This window comes from Poecilia reticulata, chromosome 14 (genome assembly GCF_904066995.2).
Source record: "Poecilia reticulata chromosome 14, P_reticulata-male-v2, whole genome shotgun sequence".
Taxonomy (NCBI): Eukaryota; Metazoa; Chordata; class Actinopteri; order Cyprinodontiformes; family Poeciliidae; genus Poecilia; species Poecilia reticulata.
In genome coordinates this window covers 22,599,602-22,617,789 of record NC_088843.1, presented here as the reverse complement: position 1 = coordinate 22,617,789, position 18,188 = coordinate 22,599,602, and the positions used below count along the sequence as shown (strand labels likewise).

The 18,188-nt window shown below is 38.6% G+C and overlaps 1 protein-coding gene across 6 annotated transcripts in view; it reads left to right on the top strand.

Annotated features, from left to right (window-relative positions):
• Positions 1-18,188, top strand: part of cadm1a (cell adhesion molecule 1a) — a 388,215-nt gene that overhangs the window by 257,308 nt on the left and 112,719 nt on the right. For 4 of the 6 annotated variants that reach the window (XM_008428589.3, XM_008428591.3, XM_008428592.3 and 1 more), the window contains exon 2: positions 5,757-5,774. The exons of 1 other annotated variant lie outside the window; for it this stretch is intronic. In XM_008428589.3, the coding sequence (XP_008426811.1) occupies positions 5,757-5,774 (18 nt within the window). Of the gene's footprint in view, positions 1-5,756; positions 5,775-7,291; positions 7,335-18,188 lie in introns of those variants that run through there. One more of the 6 variants, XM_081615211.1, reaches the window with a different exon arrangement.

The following is an 18,188-nucleotide window of genomic DNA, read 5'->3' as shown; positions in this document are numbered from 1 at the left end:
CATCCCGACAACGTCCCTCTTTGATGGACACTGACTGTGCGTTCCAGGCCATTAACCAAGAGCGACGATTGAAGATGACGTGTTTGGGAGTGTTTGGGAGTGCAGTGTGTTGAAGGAAGTCTTTGTTATTGTGCTTCCAGTGAAGGAAAGAGTCGCCAGGCCTTACGTAATGGATGCAGATGGCAACAGGTCTGGTTTGTTTAGTAAGGCCATTTGGAAGCATCTGTTTCTTTTAAAAATCTGCTGATTCATTAGAAGTAGGGTTAATCTGCTCATTTTCTACCATAATTACATTTATAGATTAAAAAACAACACCATTTCCAGCCCTTTTTTATGTATTTTATTTGACATGTCTGTTTAGCTATTTAGCTATCAAGCTAGGTAGCTACTACTTTCATATTTTGAAATGGTTTGTAAATGAAGCTTGAAATCCTATTAGATGCATTTTGATTACAAATGTACAAAAAAACTTTGTCAATGTATCAGTAATGTTGAAAAAATACAATTTCACAATTGCGGTGAAAAGCAAAATCACACATGAATAAGTTTGTTCATGTGATAAGACATTAAAAAACATGCCACACCATCATCATCATCCCACCCTTTCATTTCCATTGCAGTTTTGTGAAATAGACTAATTTTGATACTGCTGTCAACCTCCTCATCCTGGTGCAAAAACGTCTGGAAAAACATGTTTTTGTTTTTTTTTAATTGCCGTGTTTAAGCAAATTTATTTTCATAATTGCAATTTGCGCAGTTATATATGATCAATGGAAACCCAGCCACAGAGATCAATTTTAAGCTTATTATCAGAGAAAACAACTAAAAGTGACTAAAATATTTGACAAATGTTCAAACTGATGGAAAAACTCAGAAGTATGAACTTCAGCATCAGATAAGTACATTAGTACTACAAGGCACACTTGCTCTAATGAGCAAATAGCAAAGCTAATTTTTTGTTTAGCGCTTTTGCTAACTTTGAAAGATATTTAGTACACTGAGCTGCCTCTAAACGTTTCAGGATAAACTCTAAAGGACTAATTTACTTGGCTGTTTTGTAAACTTTGTTTTGAAGTTTTGGTTAGCATCCATTCAATTTTGAAGTAGTTAGCCATTTATATTCATGCTCTTATTTTGAAGAGAGTAGAGACTGTTTACGCAGAAGTTCTGTTTCCTCTCAGTTTCTGTCTTTTTTAAATCAATAACTTTATTCTAAACAAGAAACATACAGAAACAAAATAAAACAGACAGTAGAGGACAGTATATAAACATAAGTACAATATCTAAGGACATTATAACACAAATTAAACTTCTCAAATTTGTAATCTTTCAAAGGCAGACATAATGTGAGATGCTTTAGCATTAGCTTCTGCTAAACATTGTGTTGGTGTAACATTTTAGCATTAGTAGAACTAATGTTTATGATTAGTACTCTAAAGTTAGTTCATTAAACTTTTTAGTTAGCATTGGCCACCACTGAGTACTATTCAAGTAAACTTCATCCATCCATCCATCCATCCATTTTCTTGCACCCTTGTCCCTCAGTGGGGTCGGGAGGGTTGCTGGTGCCTACCTCCAGCTAGCGTACCGGGCGAGAGGTGGGGTCACCCTGGACAGGTCGCCAGTCTGTCGCAGGGCAACACGGAGACACATAGGACAAACAACCATGAGTAAACTTCATTATTATGTAAAATAACGTTTGTTATTCTAGTACCATTTGGGGTCATATTTGGTGCTAACTTCTTATTTATCCATGAACGCTGCATCATGATTGCATCAGTTAGTTGTTTTCTGGCTCCTTTACAGACTTTGAAAGGTTTGCAGTTAAGTCAAAGTTAGCCTATTGATTAGCCAGGCTAGCTGCTGTGGGAGTGAGCCTTTATAGTTGTGCATTGGACCAATTTGATATGCTAATTCTTGTAGCTTGCTATAGCCTGTTTCTGTAAGTGTAAAATCACTCAGCAAAAAGTAGCATTTGGTGTTTGACAGATATTATCCATGATGCAGCAGGCCATTTATAGCACCAACAGACATGCTAAATGTGATAGCCACCTGCTAGCTATTGTAAATCATTTTGGTTCAAACAGTGTTACCTTTAATGTCATAGAGTCCTCAGGTATTATAACCATCCCATCCTACACAGCTCACAGGAACAAGTGCCACTGAGAATGTTTAAATTGTAGCTGAGTTATGATGCAAAGCTTTACTTGTTTAGAAACCATGACTTTTTAAACTTTTAAACTGGAATCTGCCCTGAGGGCTCATAGAAACGTGGTTCTGTCTCCAACAATTGCAAACACCCTTTCTGGTCAGAGTTTCTCAAAGCACTTCTGATCTGTCCTGACCCTTGTTTTGGTCGTGATTACGTCAATGTCTATAACCGCTAACTATGTTTAGACGAAGCGGCAGACAGAGAAGTGGAAGTGTTTATCTTAAACTACTTGCCTTTGTGGCTGTGAGTCAAATGTGGAGAGAGACATTGGGTGTAGCGGAGGCCTTCATTAAATGCAGCTCAGGCCCTGGTGAAGCCCTGGTTAATGTCCCTATCATCTCTGGAGTGGGCCAGCGCCTGGCTCTGTGTCCAAATGATTCATGTTTAATGCATCTCTGCAGTCCTTGTCATTTAACCTCACCTCTGGAGGTTGCGGGTCGGGGTGGGTTAGCAAAAAGCTCCCACAAGGCCCACGAGGGGCAGAGCGGCCATGCAGTTATTCTTCACCTGCTCTCCATTTGCTTAACATGGGGACGGCTGCTCCATGTTTGGCCTGTTGCCGCTCAATCTCCCCACAGCAAACCCTCCGCATCACACCGCGTGAACCTGAGCTCCAGGGTGGTCCGGGTTGAATCGGTGGCTCTCTCTGAAGCACTTTGTTTCTCCGCTCTCTGTGTACTATGCTTGAATGCTTAAGCAGGAGACTACTGATGCGTTGCAGAGAGACTTAGCAGTTTACTCTTCTGGTGAGTGCTGCAGGTTTGGTAAAAGCTTTTCTGGTGAAACTGAAGGCTGTCAAACTCAATCAAGATTTTGTCGAGCAGAATAAGCGCTGCGTTAGAGCCGGGAAGTCGAGGGATTTCACCAGACTGAATTCAGGATGCATGGATTGAAATTTCTGCCACTTATTAAACACAAAGCGAGTAGAGGATTAATTATCTAAAGGCATAAAAAGGCAAGTAAGTTTGCAGATGAACATGTCAGGAGAAGGATGTGACTTAGGGACATATTTGTCCTCAAACAGACAAAGTAACCAGAGGTAACACAAAACACAGTTTCCAAATGATTACAGTGGACCCACGCCTAAACGTGGATCAATAATTATGAATTTTTCCTCCAAATTATTTGTGGAAAACACTCCAAATCTCTGATTTTTCTTGGACCATATCTAAAATAATCTAAAGAGAATGCAGCTTGGGAAGTTAAAAAACCTTAGCACAATGCTATTTCATGCTATAAACTGTGAAGCAGCCAATCCAGGAGCGCCATTTATTTTCCTTGCCACAGATTGGCTGTAACCCCAAGAGCGAAAATAAAGAAGACTGTAGATTTTAGCTTGTCTGGTCCTGCCAAGACAGTGTGTCTTTATTCATATTAAGGTCAGAGTTCTCCCAGTGTGTTCTGACTTCTACACCAGCTGTAACAGGATGCACAACTTGCAACGTTTTCTGGTAAATGTGAGTTGGGACTTTGTGTTCTGTTGGGTCAGCAGCGGTTCTGGCCTTGGAACTCTGCCAGGAAGCTATTTTTGCCCAGTCTCTCTTTCTTATTGTCAACGAATGACCTCTGACCTTTGCAGAGGCAGTGAGGCCTGCAGAGCTTTAGATGTTCTGGATCTCCTGGATGAGACTTTGATGAGATCTTGGAGTAGTTCTGGTAGGTCGGCCTCTGGAAGGTTCTCTCCATGGTTTCATGTGTGGATAAATAATGGTTGTAATTATTTTTCCACATATACTCATTCTGGTCTCTAAGTATTCATCTAATGAATTCATCATTTGAAAACTGCGCTTTGTATTTGCTCAGTTTATCTTTATTAAAATCTATTTGATTATCTGAAACATTTCTAAGGGGCTTGATAGTTTTTCACATCACTGTAAAATAATTTATCCTCATTATTTCATTTAATTTTCTTGCTTCTTTCTCATCCCTCATTTTTCTTCAAAGGCAGCCTTCCTCTCCCTCCTCCTCTCCATCACTCCTACTCAGTCTCTGAATCCCTTTCTTGCTTCGGATAATGGTAATTAGAATATCACCATGATTGAAATTTGGCAAAACTTAAAGAGGAAATAGGTTTTCTAATCAAAAGCTGCCTCTTAGCTGGAATCCTGATGCTTCCTTGGCTGAAGACTGTTCCTCTATGATGAGGGCCTAAATGGCTGCCAGACTGTACCAAAGGCCAACTCCTTCTCTCTCCCTCTCTGTTGCTCGCCCATGCTGGACCGACGCCTCGGCTCAGGGTGATTTCGCCGATGCTTTCTGCTTCTGTCATTTATTAATTCTCAGGTTTTAGATTTTCTGCTGTCAAATATCTTATTTTATTGCTTTTAAATGAAGATTTTAATACTCCACATCATAAAAAAGTCAATTGTTTCCGCATTTAAATATATTTGAAGAAATATAGATTTTTATTGTTATTTTATTATGCTTTACTGAGGGTAGGTTTATATATTAGGTTTATATATGAATCTGATTTAATCTGATTCAATAAACAAAAATTTAAATCGTTTTAAAATCCATGCATTATGTTGTGGTCAAACTGGCTGAAGCTGGTTGACGTCATAATTTTAAATAAATATTGAGCATGAAAGAAAACATTTTTAAATTTGTTTTGAAAATAAACAATATTTGGTTGTTTTTGTTTATGATTTTATTGTATGATATAGTTTTATACATTTTATGGGAATATTTACAAAAACATAAAATGGGTTCAATTTTAACAAGTAGATGATATTAAAAAAAAGTATTTCAGAAAATCTGTTAAAGTGGATTTAATCTGTAAACTGAACAATTTGAGATTTTCCTCTGTGAACATTACTGTGAACATTAGATTTCTTTTTTCCTTTTCCTCATATTTGTGCAGAAACGTAACAGAAAAACATGATTCTTTGTTACATTAAAACATTAAAACACTGCTGAATATCAGACTGTCGTCTGATTAAAAAACCACTTAAAGCCGCCCAGGAGCTGAGAAACAATCCTGTTTGTGAGAGAAGGTGTGTGTTGCAGATTTCTTTGGCTCAGAGCGAGGACTTCCTGGAGTTGTTGCCTAGCAGCAGAACATTTAAACTTTTAGTGGGACTTGGTGGAAATGCGCTGTTTCAGTTTAATGGAGCTGCATTCATGTTTAAGCCCCCAAACTATGAATGAAAGCTATTAGCTAAAATGATGACTGAAGTAACGACTTAATTGAGCCTCGTCTGGCTGTAAAAGACTCGTTTCCTGGTAAAATGCTGCAGGAGTTTTAGATGGTTGCTCTGTTTCCACCTGCGATTAGCGACTTCTCAGAATGATGCTGAATGTAGATGTTTGTCTTTTGAAGCTGAAATGTTATTTTTGTTTCCAGCAACTCCCTGATATTATTTTAATGTTTCTTCTCTAAGAAGGAATCGACCCATTTCCTGTTTCTCGTATTCTTTCCCAGCATGCTCCACTGTGTTTGTGTAAATCAACCTTAAGCAGGTGTTTCAGTTCTAATCTCCCTTTCTGTTCTGTGTTTCTCCCCCCTCTCCAACCTGTTTCCACCTGCCTGACCCTTCCACCTCAGGAGCTGCACAGGAACCAGGTAAGCCCTTCCTGCATGTTCTCCTTTCCTCCTCGCCACAGCTTCCTGCTTTCCAGCTTTCCTCCTTCACTCGTTTAATTCAGGCTTCCTGTCGCCTTCTGGTGTGGGAGACCAAAAGTGTCAAAAAACAAGAAAAATCCAATGAAAACATAAAAAATATAAATAATTGCAAAGTGTTAATCCTTAAAACTTAGTTATTAAACCTGTTAGTCTTTTAACTTCAGCCGTATAGAGACACGATCACAGTTTTCATCTGACAGAACAACGGATATGTCATCCTACGGAGTTCAATTGAAGGCATAAAATTTGAGTTTTAGTTTAAAAATTATTTTTAAACAAAAAAGGATTTGAAACTGAAAATAAAGATCAATTTTTAGATTCCGGTTCTTTTCGGTTTCAAGCATCTTCGCTCTCTAGGCGTGTGGCGGGGCTTCATGGATCAGGGGGCGGAGCCTCCTATGACAGCGCACTGAATCATGAAAGCTCAAAACAGCAGCTGGACTCAACATTTTCAGGAGCCGTGGGAACTGGAAATGTTTCTAAAACATCACAGGTTTTCTATTTTTATGTGATTTTGAAAAATAATATGCTTCACTGATATTAGCTGCTTATGTTGACACACATCACAAATGTGTGCCAAAATGATCTTGACAAAGTCTCCACATCGGGATATCTTCAGTCCAACACTTTACAGATTAGACCAAGTCAGACGTTAATAACTATTGAAGCTTTGTTCTCATTAAAACAACTTTTTTACAACTTTATTCTACTAATGTTATGCTCTTTTCCTCGTAAATTTAAACAAAAAACATTTAGTCTCCCCTTAATACTTGTAAATGTGCAATGTATCTATTTTATTTAAATAAATGAATCTGAAATCTGAAACAAAATTTCTAAAGAGAAGATCAAACTGTTGCGATGGTCCAGTCAAAGTCTAGACACCTCAACATAATTGAAATGCCATAATGGAACCTTCCCAGAGCTGTTTCTTTGTAGAATATTGTATAAAAATGCAGCGGCAAATGTGCAAACTTAAATTAATTGTCTGGTATAAAAACTAAATTATTTTAGTCCTCTTGAAAGAAACCAAACTGTTTATGGAAGAATACACACTATCCAAGAACGCCACTTCAGCTTTAAGTTAAGTCACAATAAATAAGAGCGCTAAAAACATTTTTTTTCACAAACCAGGCCTGCAGCTGATCTCCGCCGTGCGTCCGCCAATCAGAAGCCTCGCAGCCAGTCTCCGGCCAGTCTGTCCTCAACATGGAAACCAAATCCGTGCCCAGTTTCTGTCCCCACAACCGGTGAACTCCTTTCATGTTTCGGTGGCGTTTTTAAAAGAAACTTCTAATTTGGAGGCTGTAATAAGCCGTCTCATCAGCGTTTAGGTTGATCTCAGATCTCTGGTTCTGCTGACTGAACCGTCGGTGGAGCCAAATGAGCGCGGCAGCAGCCAAATCTGACTCGCTTATCCTTTTGAACTCTTCGCCAACGGCTGCAGTTCTTCAGAGGGAGTAGAGAAAGTAACGATGGCGCTGCCAGCAAACTGCCTTCAAGGTTTGAACCACCCGCTTTAAACACGTTGATGGATTTTGGACTTTAGATTAATTAGCAAAGCCATTTTTAGTTGAGTCAGGAAGTCATTAATGTTTATGGTTAATCCTGAGATATTTAGTCCCTAAAGTCACTTTAACATGTTTTGTGTAGTTAATTAGGAGTCAATTAGAGAAATCAATTGATGCTCCAGATGGTTTATTTTGGCTTAGAGGGATGCTGAAACTTTTAGGTGATGGTGTTGGTTCATAATTGCGTTCATTAAAAGTTTCACAATGATTAGGTAAAGTATGAAAAAAAGGTGGAAATATCTTAGAAATGTAAGAAAAGTTTTGTTATAGAGGGAACGCAAAGGGAGCACATCTGTCTTGGTCCTTAAAGAAAAAATCGTCAGTCCTTGTTAATCTTTGTTTCTCCATGTCAGTGGTACAATGAAAAACACAACATTTTCTAAAAGACTACATGTTGGATGTACCAATAGTAGAATTTTGGCCAATATCTATATCCAATTTTATGGCTGATAACTAGAGATGTGCCGATCAGGTTTTTTCCTGCCGATTACGATCACCCATGAGGGCCGATCACCGATACTGATCACATAATTATTATTTTTTTAATCATAAGCACTACCGGTTACATTATGTGGAGAAAGGAACCATGAATTCACCTTAATTTAGACAAAAACTTGTTTTTAATAACTTTTTCCAAGAAAAAAACAAAACAGGCATTGTGCAAATTGTACTGCTATCAGTAATACTATCTTCAACACACTGAAAACATATGAAGGCTCTGAAGAGGCTTAATAATGCAAAGAGTCAAAATAAAACCCCTCAACATTTCCAAAAGATTCAAGTATAAAACTTAACATTCAAAGGCAAATACAGGTTCCATTACAATAAACAATCCAGAGTTACTGAATGAAAATGTCCTGATAGCATGGCGGCTAGCTGATTACTGCTAGTTCTGAGTGGCTGTTTCTGACTGAGCGGAGTAATTATGCAGAGCAGGGAGGTGATCGATTATTCTTTTAGAGATTATCTGTCTCGTATTAGGACAGCGAAAGTTTTAATAAGTATGTAAAATTTATTTTTTTTAAGTTAGTTGCTGCAGCTTTAAGCGGAGGTTCTGTGTGAGAGTCACTACCAGGTGGAGCAGAAGCGGCGCTCTGTCTGTAAAATATTACTACCTGTAGCGCGTAGCAGCAGTTCAACAGCGAGATCAGAACCAGCATCTTACATCGCAGCTCGAAGACTTAAATAATTTTGCGGGTTATTTGTTTAGCTTTCTGACCATCATGCTAATCTGGGTGAGTGTTTGTAGCTGTGCGCTGCTTTACCTGCTATCTGATCGTCTTTTTTACTGCAGTGAGCCTCAATGTAGCCAAACTCCGTCAAGTATGGCATTGTTTTTATGCCATATTAGATTCGTCGTGTTGATGCATTTTGACCTGCTTCACCCCACGTGCTTCAATTTTCCGTCGCAACACGCAAACTTCCCCATTCACTCAGTGCGTTATAGTTCCATATTGCTTAGGATTTTCTGCTGCGCGTTTGCGCAGTGTGAAGGACAGAGGAGACCAGCTGCACAGGCAGGCTGCGAAATGAGATGCAGGTGATCGGTATCGGCAACAAGAGCCAATGATCGCCGATCACCGATTATGCTCTTTTTCACGAAAATCGGCCGATTATGATCGGTGGCCGATCGATCGGCACACCTCTACTGATAACCAATATTTATTGATATTTATATTTCCACGCAACACAATGGAGATAAACATTGATTATTAATGCAGACTGACCCTTGCTGTTGTGGATTTCACTGTGGAACGAAACTAAATTATTTCCAGAAAATCACCAATTTTTTATTTACAATATTGGAAACAAGGTGCATCTTGGGAAGCTGGAAATGAAAAGGTTTTGTGGCTGTTTGATTTTATCTGAAATCTGATGGTGTGTGTAACTTCCATCCATCCACAACTTCATTATTTTTACAAATAACTTTATTTAGAACAAAAAACATTCTGGAACAAAATAAATACAATATCTAAGGGCATTCTAAAACATGCAGATTTAGTTAAAATTAAACTGGGGCTTGAGGGTTGTACTCTTTAAGGGCAGATGTAATCTGAATTTAAATTAGCGCTTTAGCATTAGCTTCTGTTAGCTGTGGTGTTGGAGTAGTAGAACTAACTTTTTATCTAGTGGATCCCAGAAATAATATAATATTCTAAAAGTATAACATAAAGGGTATTTATGGGACAGTTGTTAGGAGGAAAACTCTAACGGTCGCCTGTGCATATTAGAGTAAAGATGCTGGTCAGAACAGGAGCAGATATTACTTCTACTGGAATTTGGCTTCCTATCATTCTTCCTTCTCACTAGCCCAACCCTGATGAATATAACTGTTTTAAACATCAGCTCAAGCTACAGTTTTTTCTATAACTTCTTGGTTCTTGGGCGGATTGTTCTGCTCTGATCTGCTCTTCGGCCAGCTTCTGAAGCGCCCTCGGTTGCTCCGCTTTCGGTACTTTTATGGAAGAATAACCTATAATTTTCATCAGGTGCAATCCTGAAATTAATTAGTCGTAGGTGATATTATATATGCCCTTTAAGTAGCTACTGAGGGAACTGATAGTAGAGCAGCGTAACAATAGAAAACCGGATTTTGCCCTATAGTGCCCTACAGCTAATAAAAGCTTGCTGCAGCCACATTGATTAGCAAAAAAAAAAAAAAAAAAAAAAAAAGAAGAGATAGTGTTTGAAAATGGTCTTCTGCCGAGCTGAAAGGTAACATTTTTGAAAAGACCTCAAGGCTAAAAAATATTTTGTGCAGTCAAAGGTCCCGTTGTTTGGTTTCTACAGAAAAGGCTTCTTTCTTTCTGCACGGGCGCCTCACGTGTCGGTTCTGGGTGCCAATCAATAGGACAGGGGGGGGGGGAGGTGGGCCGAGCGCCGCCGCGGTTAAACACAAGGAGCCTTATCCACGTGTGGACAGACGGGCTCTTTAAACACACGCCGGCACGCATGCACGCATGTGCGCGCAGCCTCACACGCGCTGCACGCGGAGCACAGCTCCGATAAGTGACTGAATCAATCACGCGCATACAGTGTTTGCTTGTCAGCCTGTATGCTTTCCCTTTTATAACACGGGTTCAATTTCCCAAGCTACTGGAGCCCTATCGGTGTTTTTCCAAGAGATATATTCAGCAAGGTCATCTCTCACTGCAACAAGAAGCAGCGCAGCCGCAGGGATGTGTTTTTGCTATTGAAATGTCAATATTCACTCTAGTCTGTCGCATTATAATCTACATTTATCAATAGAAAGGCAGCTTAGGACACGGCTCCTTCTTCACCGGGACGTGTTATCCGACTGCAGTCCACTGATTAATTAGCAGCATGAGAGAGGCGGATCCTGTTAAACTTCTCCAACCTCGATTTCATAATAATTTCAGATTTTATTTTAAATTTTGAGCATTCCTTAAAAAACTAGTAAAATGTTAATATTTTCGCAAAGCCAAAGAGTTTGACAGTGTTAAGGGAGCTGGAAGCAGGACAGCGTAATTATTAAAGTGTAAGTCAAGTGGATGCTATAAAAAAGTTATGATTGGAATAAATTTTAACAGGGAGCAGAGGGGTTTTATGCACAGCTCATGTTCGAGAACTTTCACATCCTCAATTTACTAGGAATAAACTAATAAAAGAATTACTCTTTCCTGCATCAAGTGCTCTGAAAAAGTAATTTCTGAAGTTTTTAGTTTTCGTCACTTTTTAATGTTTCATATCATTTAACTATATATATTTAATAAGTTAAAAAAGCACTTTTCAAAAGGTGATTTCAGAAATTAAGGGACAAAAATATTAAAACAATCCTGACCCTGTGTGAAAAAGTAATTACACCCCAAACATAATAACTGGTTATTCTAGCCTGAATAGCCTGAAGTTATCATGAATGTGTTCATGATAACTTGTAGACAAATATAATCCTACATCAGTTCATCTGTTTTTTTGAGGGGGTCTTCCTGTTAATGGGGAGTTTTTCCTCTCCACTGTCGCTACATGCATTCTGGGTATGAAGGATTGCTGTAAGATCAAGCGACTGTCGCCCCCTGCTGGTCCAGGAGGAGTGAGTGCTGCAGGTCAGCAAGGCAGTCTGCTGGGTTTCCTTAGATGGAAATATTTCAAGCTACTTTTAATAATTAATAGAGCTTACTGTACTGTTTGATATCTAGGACGATTTTTTTGTAAAATGCCTCCAGATAACATTTGTTGTGAAGTGGCACGATATAGACACATTGCATGTTATTGTTTTCATCCAGAAATTTTGTGCATGTTCACAATGCTGGAGGGAAAAAAGACCATTGTTTTCCTTGCCATTTTTGTTAACTGAACCAAAATGCAACGGATTACGCAGGACATCTACATGTTAAAGATTGTCAAAGTCAAACGAGCATAACTGAACTACTTCCTTCTCCCTCGCTATTTTTTTTGCATTAAAACGTTTTCCTGACCTCGTTATGTAGTAGTCATAGAGTTGACAATTAGTAGCAAAGCACTGCGTCCCTTTTTCTTTTATATATCACACGTTCATTTAAGATTTAACACTTTATGTTGGTCACTTAGATAAATGCTAGTCATCGGCGGCGGGCAGCTTTTGGCCGAAAGCAGGAAGCTGCAGATGGTATCTTACCATCATCCACACCCTGAACGTTCCCTCCATCCCTCAGTAACGGTTGGTGTAAAAACCTCCACCTGTAAAAAGGTTTCTGAGCCAAACTTCCCTTCATAACAATGATCAGCAGCAGAGAAACAGCAGCCAGACCTGCTGCTAGACAGAAGAACCAACAAAGCCGCCGCGGTTTGGCTTCTTTGCTGCACCAAACTCTGCCTCTCTGGCTGTTTCCATCAATAATATTAGATATTAATAACTGATAAAAAAAAATGCATGCAGCTACTGCACAGAGAAATATTGCAGCTTTGTGCCTTTTTTTTAACAGAATCTGAAGGCCAGTCTGTGTTCTCAGGATCTGCTGGATCCTGCACCATTTTTTGGCTTCGATCCGTCTGCCTGCTCAGATTCCCCTCAGTATGTGGAGCCAAAACTTCAAGCTGTCAACATGTTTGATTCAGGGCTGCCTGCACAATTATGTGGCAATTTCCTGCGACGAGGTTAATTTGATATTTGTGCCTTTGTAATGATTAATTATTATGGAGCAAATCAGAGAAATCCCCCCAACCTGTCCTACAGACTAACATCCGTCTTGATTCCACGACTCTTATAGCTCTGCTGTTTGTTGCACCACTGGTAGAAAATATGTCTGACTAACTAATGTTTCTGTTATCAATTATATCCAGATATAGATTACTTTTAAAACCCCAGCCTATTCCATCAGGTCTCATTTCTACCTGCAGGCTGTGAAATTTAATAAACGCACTTAGACAGGCGCCTCCTAGTGTCCAAACAGCATCACAACAGTTTAATTTGTATGTAATTTGTATTTTTTTCTGTGGAAAAAATGAGTCAGTTCCCCCATTTTGGGCAAAAATGAAAACCAAAGTAATTCCAACAAAAACATTTTTCATTTGATTCTAACTAGAGTCTATTTGCTAATTTATTGTTTTACTGCTGAACAGTGAACCAAACAGAATGCTCTCGAACGATCCGATTCGTTTGAACGGTTCTTTAACCCAAATGATGGGACTCCAGTCTGTTTGTTAAAGTTGTTCTTTGTTTTTATCAACTTTGTTTGCTCATAATGCTGTGCATGACTTTAATCATTAAGCTTTTGGTAGAAAGAGATAAAAAAGGAAAATGGTAAAATATTCTCATGGAAATTATTGAGTTTGTCTTAATCTATCATGCGATTAACTGATTTATTGATTTATTGCTTATTGCCACAGGCCTATGCAAGTGAACTATTTTCAACAAATGGCACCGTTTTGTGTCATTTTTTTTTCTACAACAAAAATGGCACAAAACTGTTTTTAATTTGCATAACTCTTGTAAAAAAAACAACAAAACACTACATGAGTATTTGATGTTTACATCTTAAAATTGTATATATTATGAAAATATGTACTTGTTTTTGCAAGATCAGTTGGCGGCGATTCAACTTTTTTTTTAACAACTATTTTTAACAATTAACATAAAACTATTATTTTAAGGCTAAAATGGTTTGTCCTTATAAAAATATACTTTTTCATAGTGAACTGGTTTAACCATAGAGAGAAACCAAAAGCAACACAAGGTTTGTGCTAATTTCCAAACCAAATGTTCAGTGTAATTTTTTTAACAACGTTTCAGTGGAGAGGTGTTTTTGCTGGATCATTCTTGTCATGTTAGATTTCGGTTATCAGAGTTTTTCTTGTATTTCCTCACTGCTCCAGCTGAGGATGAAGGAAAACTTGCAAAGCTAAAGTCTTTCTTCAGAAGGAAAATCGTCTGTCCTCAGCTGTTTGTCGCCTGTCGTGGCCCCTGAAGAGTAAATCTGCTTCGAGTGTCAGGGTTGATGGTGAAACGCCGCCGCGCTGCTGCCGCCTGACTCAACACAATATCCCCATGACTGGCTGCACATTTCAGACACAGTCGCTCCACAGAACCACCCACACTGGCAACGTGAAGCTGGAGCCACTGCACTTAAAAAATTCATAACCGACTTTCTGCAGCTTTGTTGAGTTAAAATGCTTTACATAATATGAAGCTTTTTAGCGCTGACAGATTCCCTGACTCTTACACATTTTTAAAAAATGTGTAAGAGTCACATTTTTTTTAAAATTACATTTCATTTAATTTATTTTAACATTTTATATCTGATTATTCTATAAGAATTTACAGGATAGTTTTTCATTTTATACATTTAGGTAAATCAGTTTTATTTCTCATGGGGAAAGGAAAACAAATGAAGGTAAAACCTTTTCTAGAATATAATGTTAAAGAACTACAATCAGGCACCGTTTAGCTCGTTGTTAGCGCTTGCTAACAAATAAAACATATTTAACAGCCAGACATTAAGTAACATACTGTTTACTTGTTTATTTCTGGCATGGACGTCCTGATGTGGCGCTACATAACAACGTGAACGAATCACATCCTGACGCGCATCACCTGCTGTCCTGCAGTGGTGCTGTCTCCCACTACCTGTGTTTCCATTACAAATTCACACAAAACTTTGTTGATATTCTGTCGAAAAAACACAATTTTGCAATTGCAGTGATTCCATTACATAATAAATATAATTAAAAGACACGTGAATAAATTTGTTCACATAATAAGTCATGAAAAATCATGATCCTCCTGCCACTTCCTGTTGTCTTCTTTGTCTTTTCCTCCAGTAACATCCGGTTGTTCATCCCGTGACGTGAAAAAAGTGTTACTATTGCGGTTTTGTGAAATACACAAATTCCACGTTTTTAGTGAAAAGCGTGATGTTTTTTGACATGGCTCATTTATTTTCGTACTTCCAATTTGTGCAATTATATGGTCAATGAAAACAGTCAGTGAATCATTTTATGAGTCACAGAACGAAGAGGTTTCACCCGACTGGCGATGACCTCATCTGAACTGAGAAATGAACTGAATCAACTGAGTCAGTTGATTCAGTTCGTTCATTTTAACGATTCACCAGGAATCAGAAAGTATTCACATACAGGAGCTTGTAGTTTATTCTCATAAAAATGTGAAATTTGAGTCAGACACTTGAGATTACAGCTTTTATATTAACAGGATGTATTTGTAAATTCATATTCAACATGCTGTCAGAGTCTACTTTCTGTTTTTTATTAGATCTGATTCTCATCAGCCGCTATTGACAGTCATGCTGGAAGGATTTCTGAATTATCCGTTCTGCAGGTGTTTGGAGCTGAACGCACCCAGAAAATATCAGCTGCTTGGATTCAGTCAGTAGAGATTCATATTATTGATAATTCCAAATGATTAAGAAAAATTGGGCAATTCAAATTGCTTCTGTGTCTCTGTTATCATATGCGGGCCACTTCGATAATACTTGGAGCTCCAGGTTTAATTATGGTGTTAATAAGGTTTGGACTCATTTCAGATTTCATAATCTGCCAGAGAGGATGGAGGCTGGCAGGGTTTGCACAAATCGCAGCTTTTTGAGCGCACTCCGCCAACATGGCGGTCCAATATGAAACATTACTGGCAGGAACGCTCAGCGAACTTGTTCAATTTTCTGAGAATTCCTTGTCCAGATAACTGCTGAGGGGACTAAAAGGAAATATATTTTCATGAACTAATGTTCATGTGGTTGAAACTTTAATAATCCCACGATTAGTGAAAGTATTGGTTTAAAACAAACGTCCTTTCACTTTTATTTCCATTATTGGTTGTGGATCTTTTTGTACAGCATCGTAAAGTATTAAAAACAAAATGCCGCTTGGGAAACTGGACCTGGTATGCAGAGTAGTTTATTCAACCAGAGGTTCCCTTAAAGAAATATTTAAAATGTGACTTATATACTAACTCAAAGCTGCAGTATGTAATATTTATAAAGAATTTTTTTTTTTTTACATATTTGTTGTTTTTGGTCGGAGCGCTGCATTTCTTCAGACGGCAGCAGCAGCTCGGGGAGGAGATCGATCTTTTCACAGATTATCTGTCTCATAGCAAACTGTCACAACATGGTGACACTTTTAAAAAATATGTGAAGAACATATTTTTAATATAATGCATATACAAACTGTAGCTTTTTAAAATGTTTTTGGTCTGTGGGAGGAAGCCAGAGCAACTGGAGAGAACCCAAACATGGAGAAAGAGCCCAGACTGGGGTTCAAACTCATGACCTTCTTGCAACAAGGCAGCAGTGCTAACACATGCTAACACATGCTAACATATGCTAACATATGTGAAACGGTTCAGATAGGAAATCGACTCTTGTCCCTTCCCTCCTCCATCCCTAAATCCTAGTTAACAATGTCTTACTCTATAAGCTCTAACCTAAGCATGAATCATATTTTAATAAGCCAACATGTATCATGCGTGAACAGAGCAGGTGTTGATGGAAGGAAGAGGAATTGGCTGGGATTTCCTTTCTTCCTCTGACTCCAGTAGAGGGTTTTTTTGTTGTTTGTTTTTTTGTTCATCTGCCACAAGATGAAGCTACACCCCCTCCCTCCTCTCCGTCTTCCTCCAGAAACATATTTCCAAACGAGTGAGTCCGGACCACAGCTGCCTCTCTGACGCATTAATCACGTTGCGCCGCCACCGTGCAACACAAACACGCGTCGGCGCACGCGACTCCCAGAACACACGCGGCGCGTCCGCCCACCACTCCTAGCGATCTCCGGTCTGTTGTACACCAGCTCCATGTGCCCCCACCCGGCTCCCACATGACCCTCCATTTTCCTGATCATTAGTGACTCGGGCGCGGAGCCGCCTTCCATCCATCCCTGACCGCCGGCTCCCCCGCTACTCCTCTGTTTACTTCTCCATTTCTTTTGATTTCGGGGCGATGTCTCCCCCCGCCCTGCTGGGAGCAAAAAGAGGATGGAGAAGGATGCAGGAAGGGAGGGAGAGGCTGTTTTAGATGGGGAACAGAGCTGGCCCAAGACATGTGCGACTCAACTCACTGCTTAGTGCCTCCACACCACTAGGGGGCCCTAAGAGCACTGACCTAGCATGATCATATTTTAAAAATAACGGTGAGTAATACAAACTAAAAGCTATTACACATGAAAAATGATTTCTATTGACACATTTCAGCATAATGCTAAAAACATGCTGTTGATGACTAGCATAGCATAGGGAGGTCGAGGGAAGTAGCTCAGTTATGCTATCTTGGCTTTGACGACCATAACATGTAGATGTGCTGTGGAGTTTGGTGTGTTTTGGTTCATTGAAGAAGAAGAAAAAAGGTGACCTCCACATCAACTCTGACACATCATCAGTAGAGCATTTATTTAAATGAGCTAATCTACCACAGCAGTGTTAGGTTAGCCACCACCGTGGTAGCTAACCTAACACTGCTACCGTAGTAGCTAGATTAGCTGCTACCATGGTGTCATTCACTTTTTAATTACTAATCGCAAAATAAACATCAAGCCTGAAAACATAAAACTGCAACAAACTGAATGTTTTGTTCTTTGTGTGGACGGTGTTTGTGTGTTTTTTTTTTGGCCCCAAAAAGGTTTGGTCTGTTAGGAAACACAATGAATCGGGATCAGGTCAAAAATAAAACATCTTGATGAAGTTAATTTACTCCTGCTACTTTTTATTGCAAAGACATTTTTTGTAAAATAATATCTTAGATGAGTAAATTAATTAAAATGGTCTAAATCTTTTCACTAAGGCAGTTTAAGCATTAAAAAAATTAATTCACTCAGTTTTGATTATTCTGGCTAAAACTGAGTGAACATCCAAAATTCAGTTTCTCAAAGAAATCAGAACCTACAAAAAGGTTTTATTAATGTAACATTTAGTCAACACGATAGATAAAAAAATTCTTTTAGTATTCCATTTTAATCACAGAATCTCCTGAATAATCATTTAAAACAAACTTAAATGAACCAAAAAAATGATTTTATTGGTAGGCAAACATTTGTTTCAATTTTAATTTTGGAATAAAATTGTAAAAATTATCATATTTATTCTTTATTTCCAACCAGTTTTCCCTGAAAGGATTTTTTAAAACTCTGGTTCTGGTTAAATTGATGCTTAACGTTTAAAATAAAACCAATAAATCATTAGAAATACTCAGAACTGCTAATAGGTGACAGTTTAACATGAAAGCTTTAACACTAAAGACATTATTAAAAGTGTATTATTTACTGTGACTGCTGTAGAATATTAATGAGAACTCACTGATTCCTAATGACATTAATGTTTCCTTTATTGACATTTTGCAAG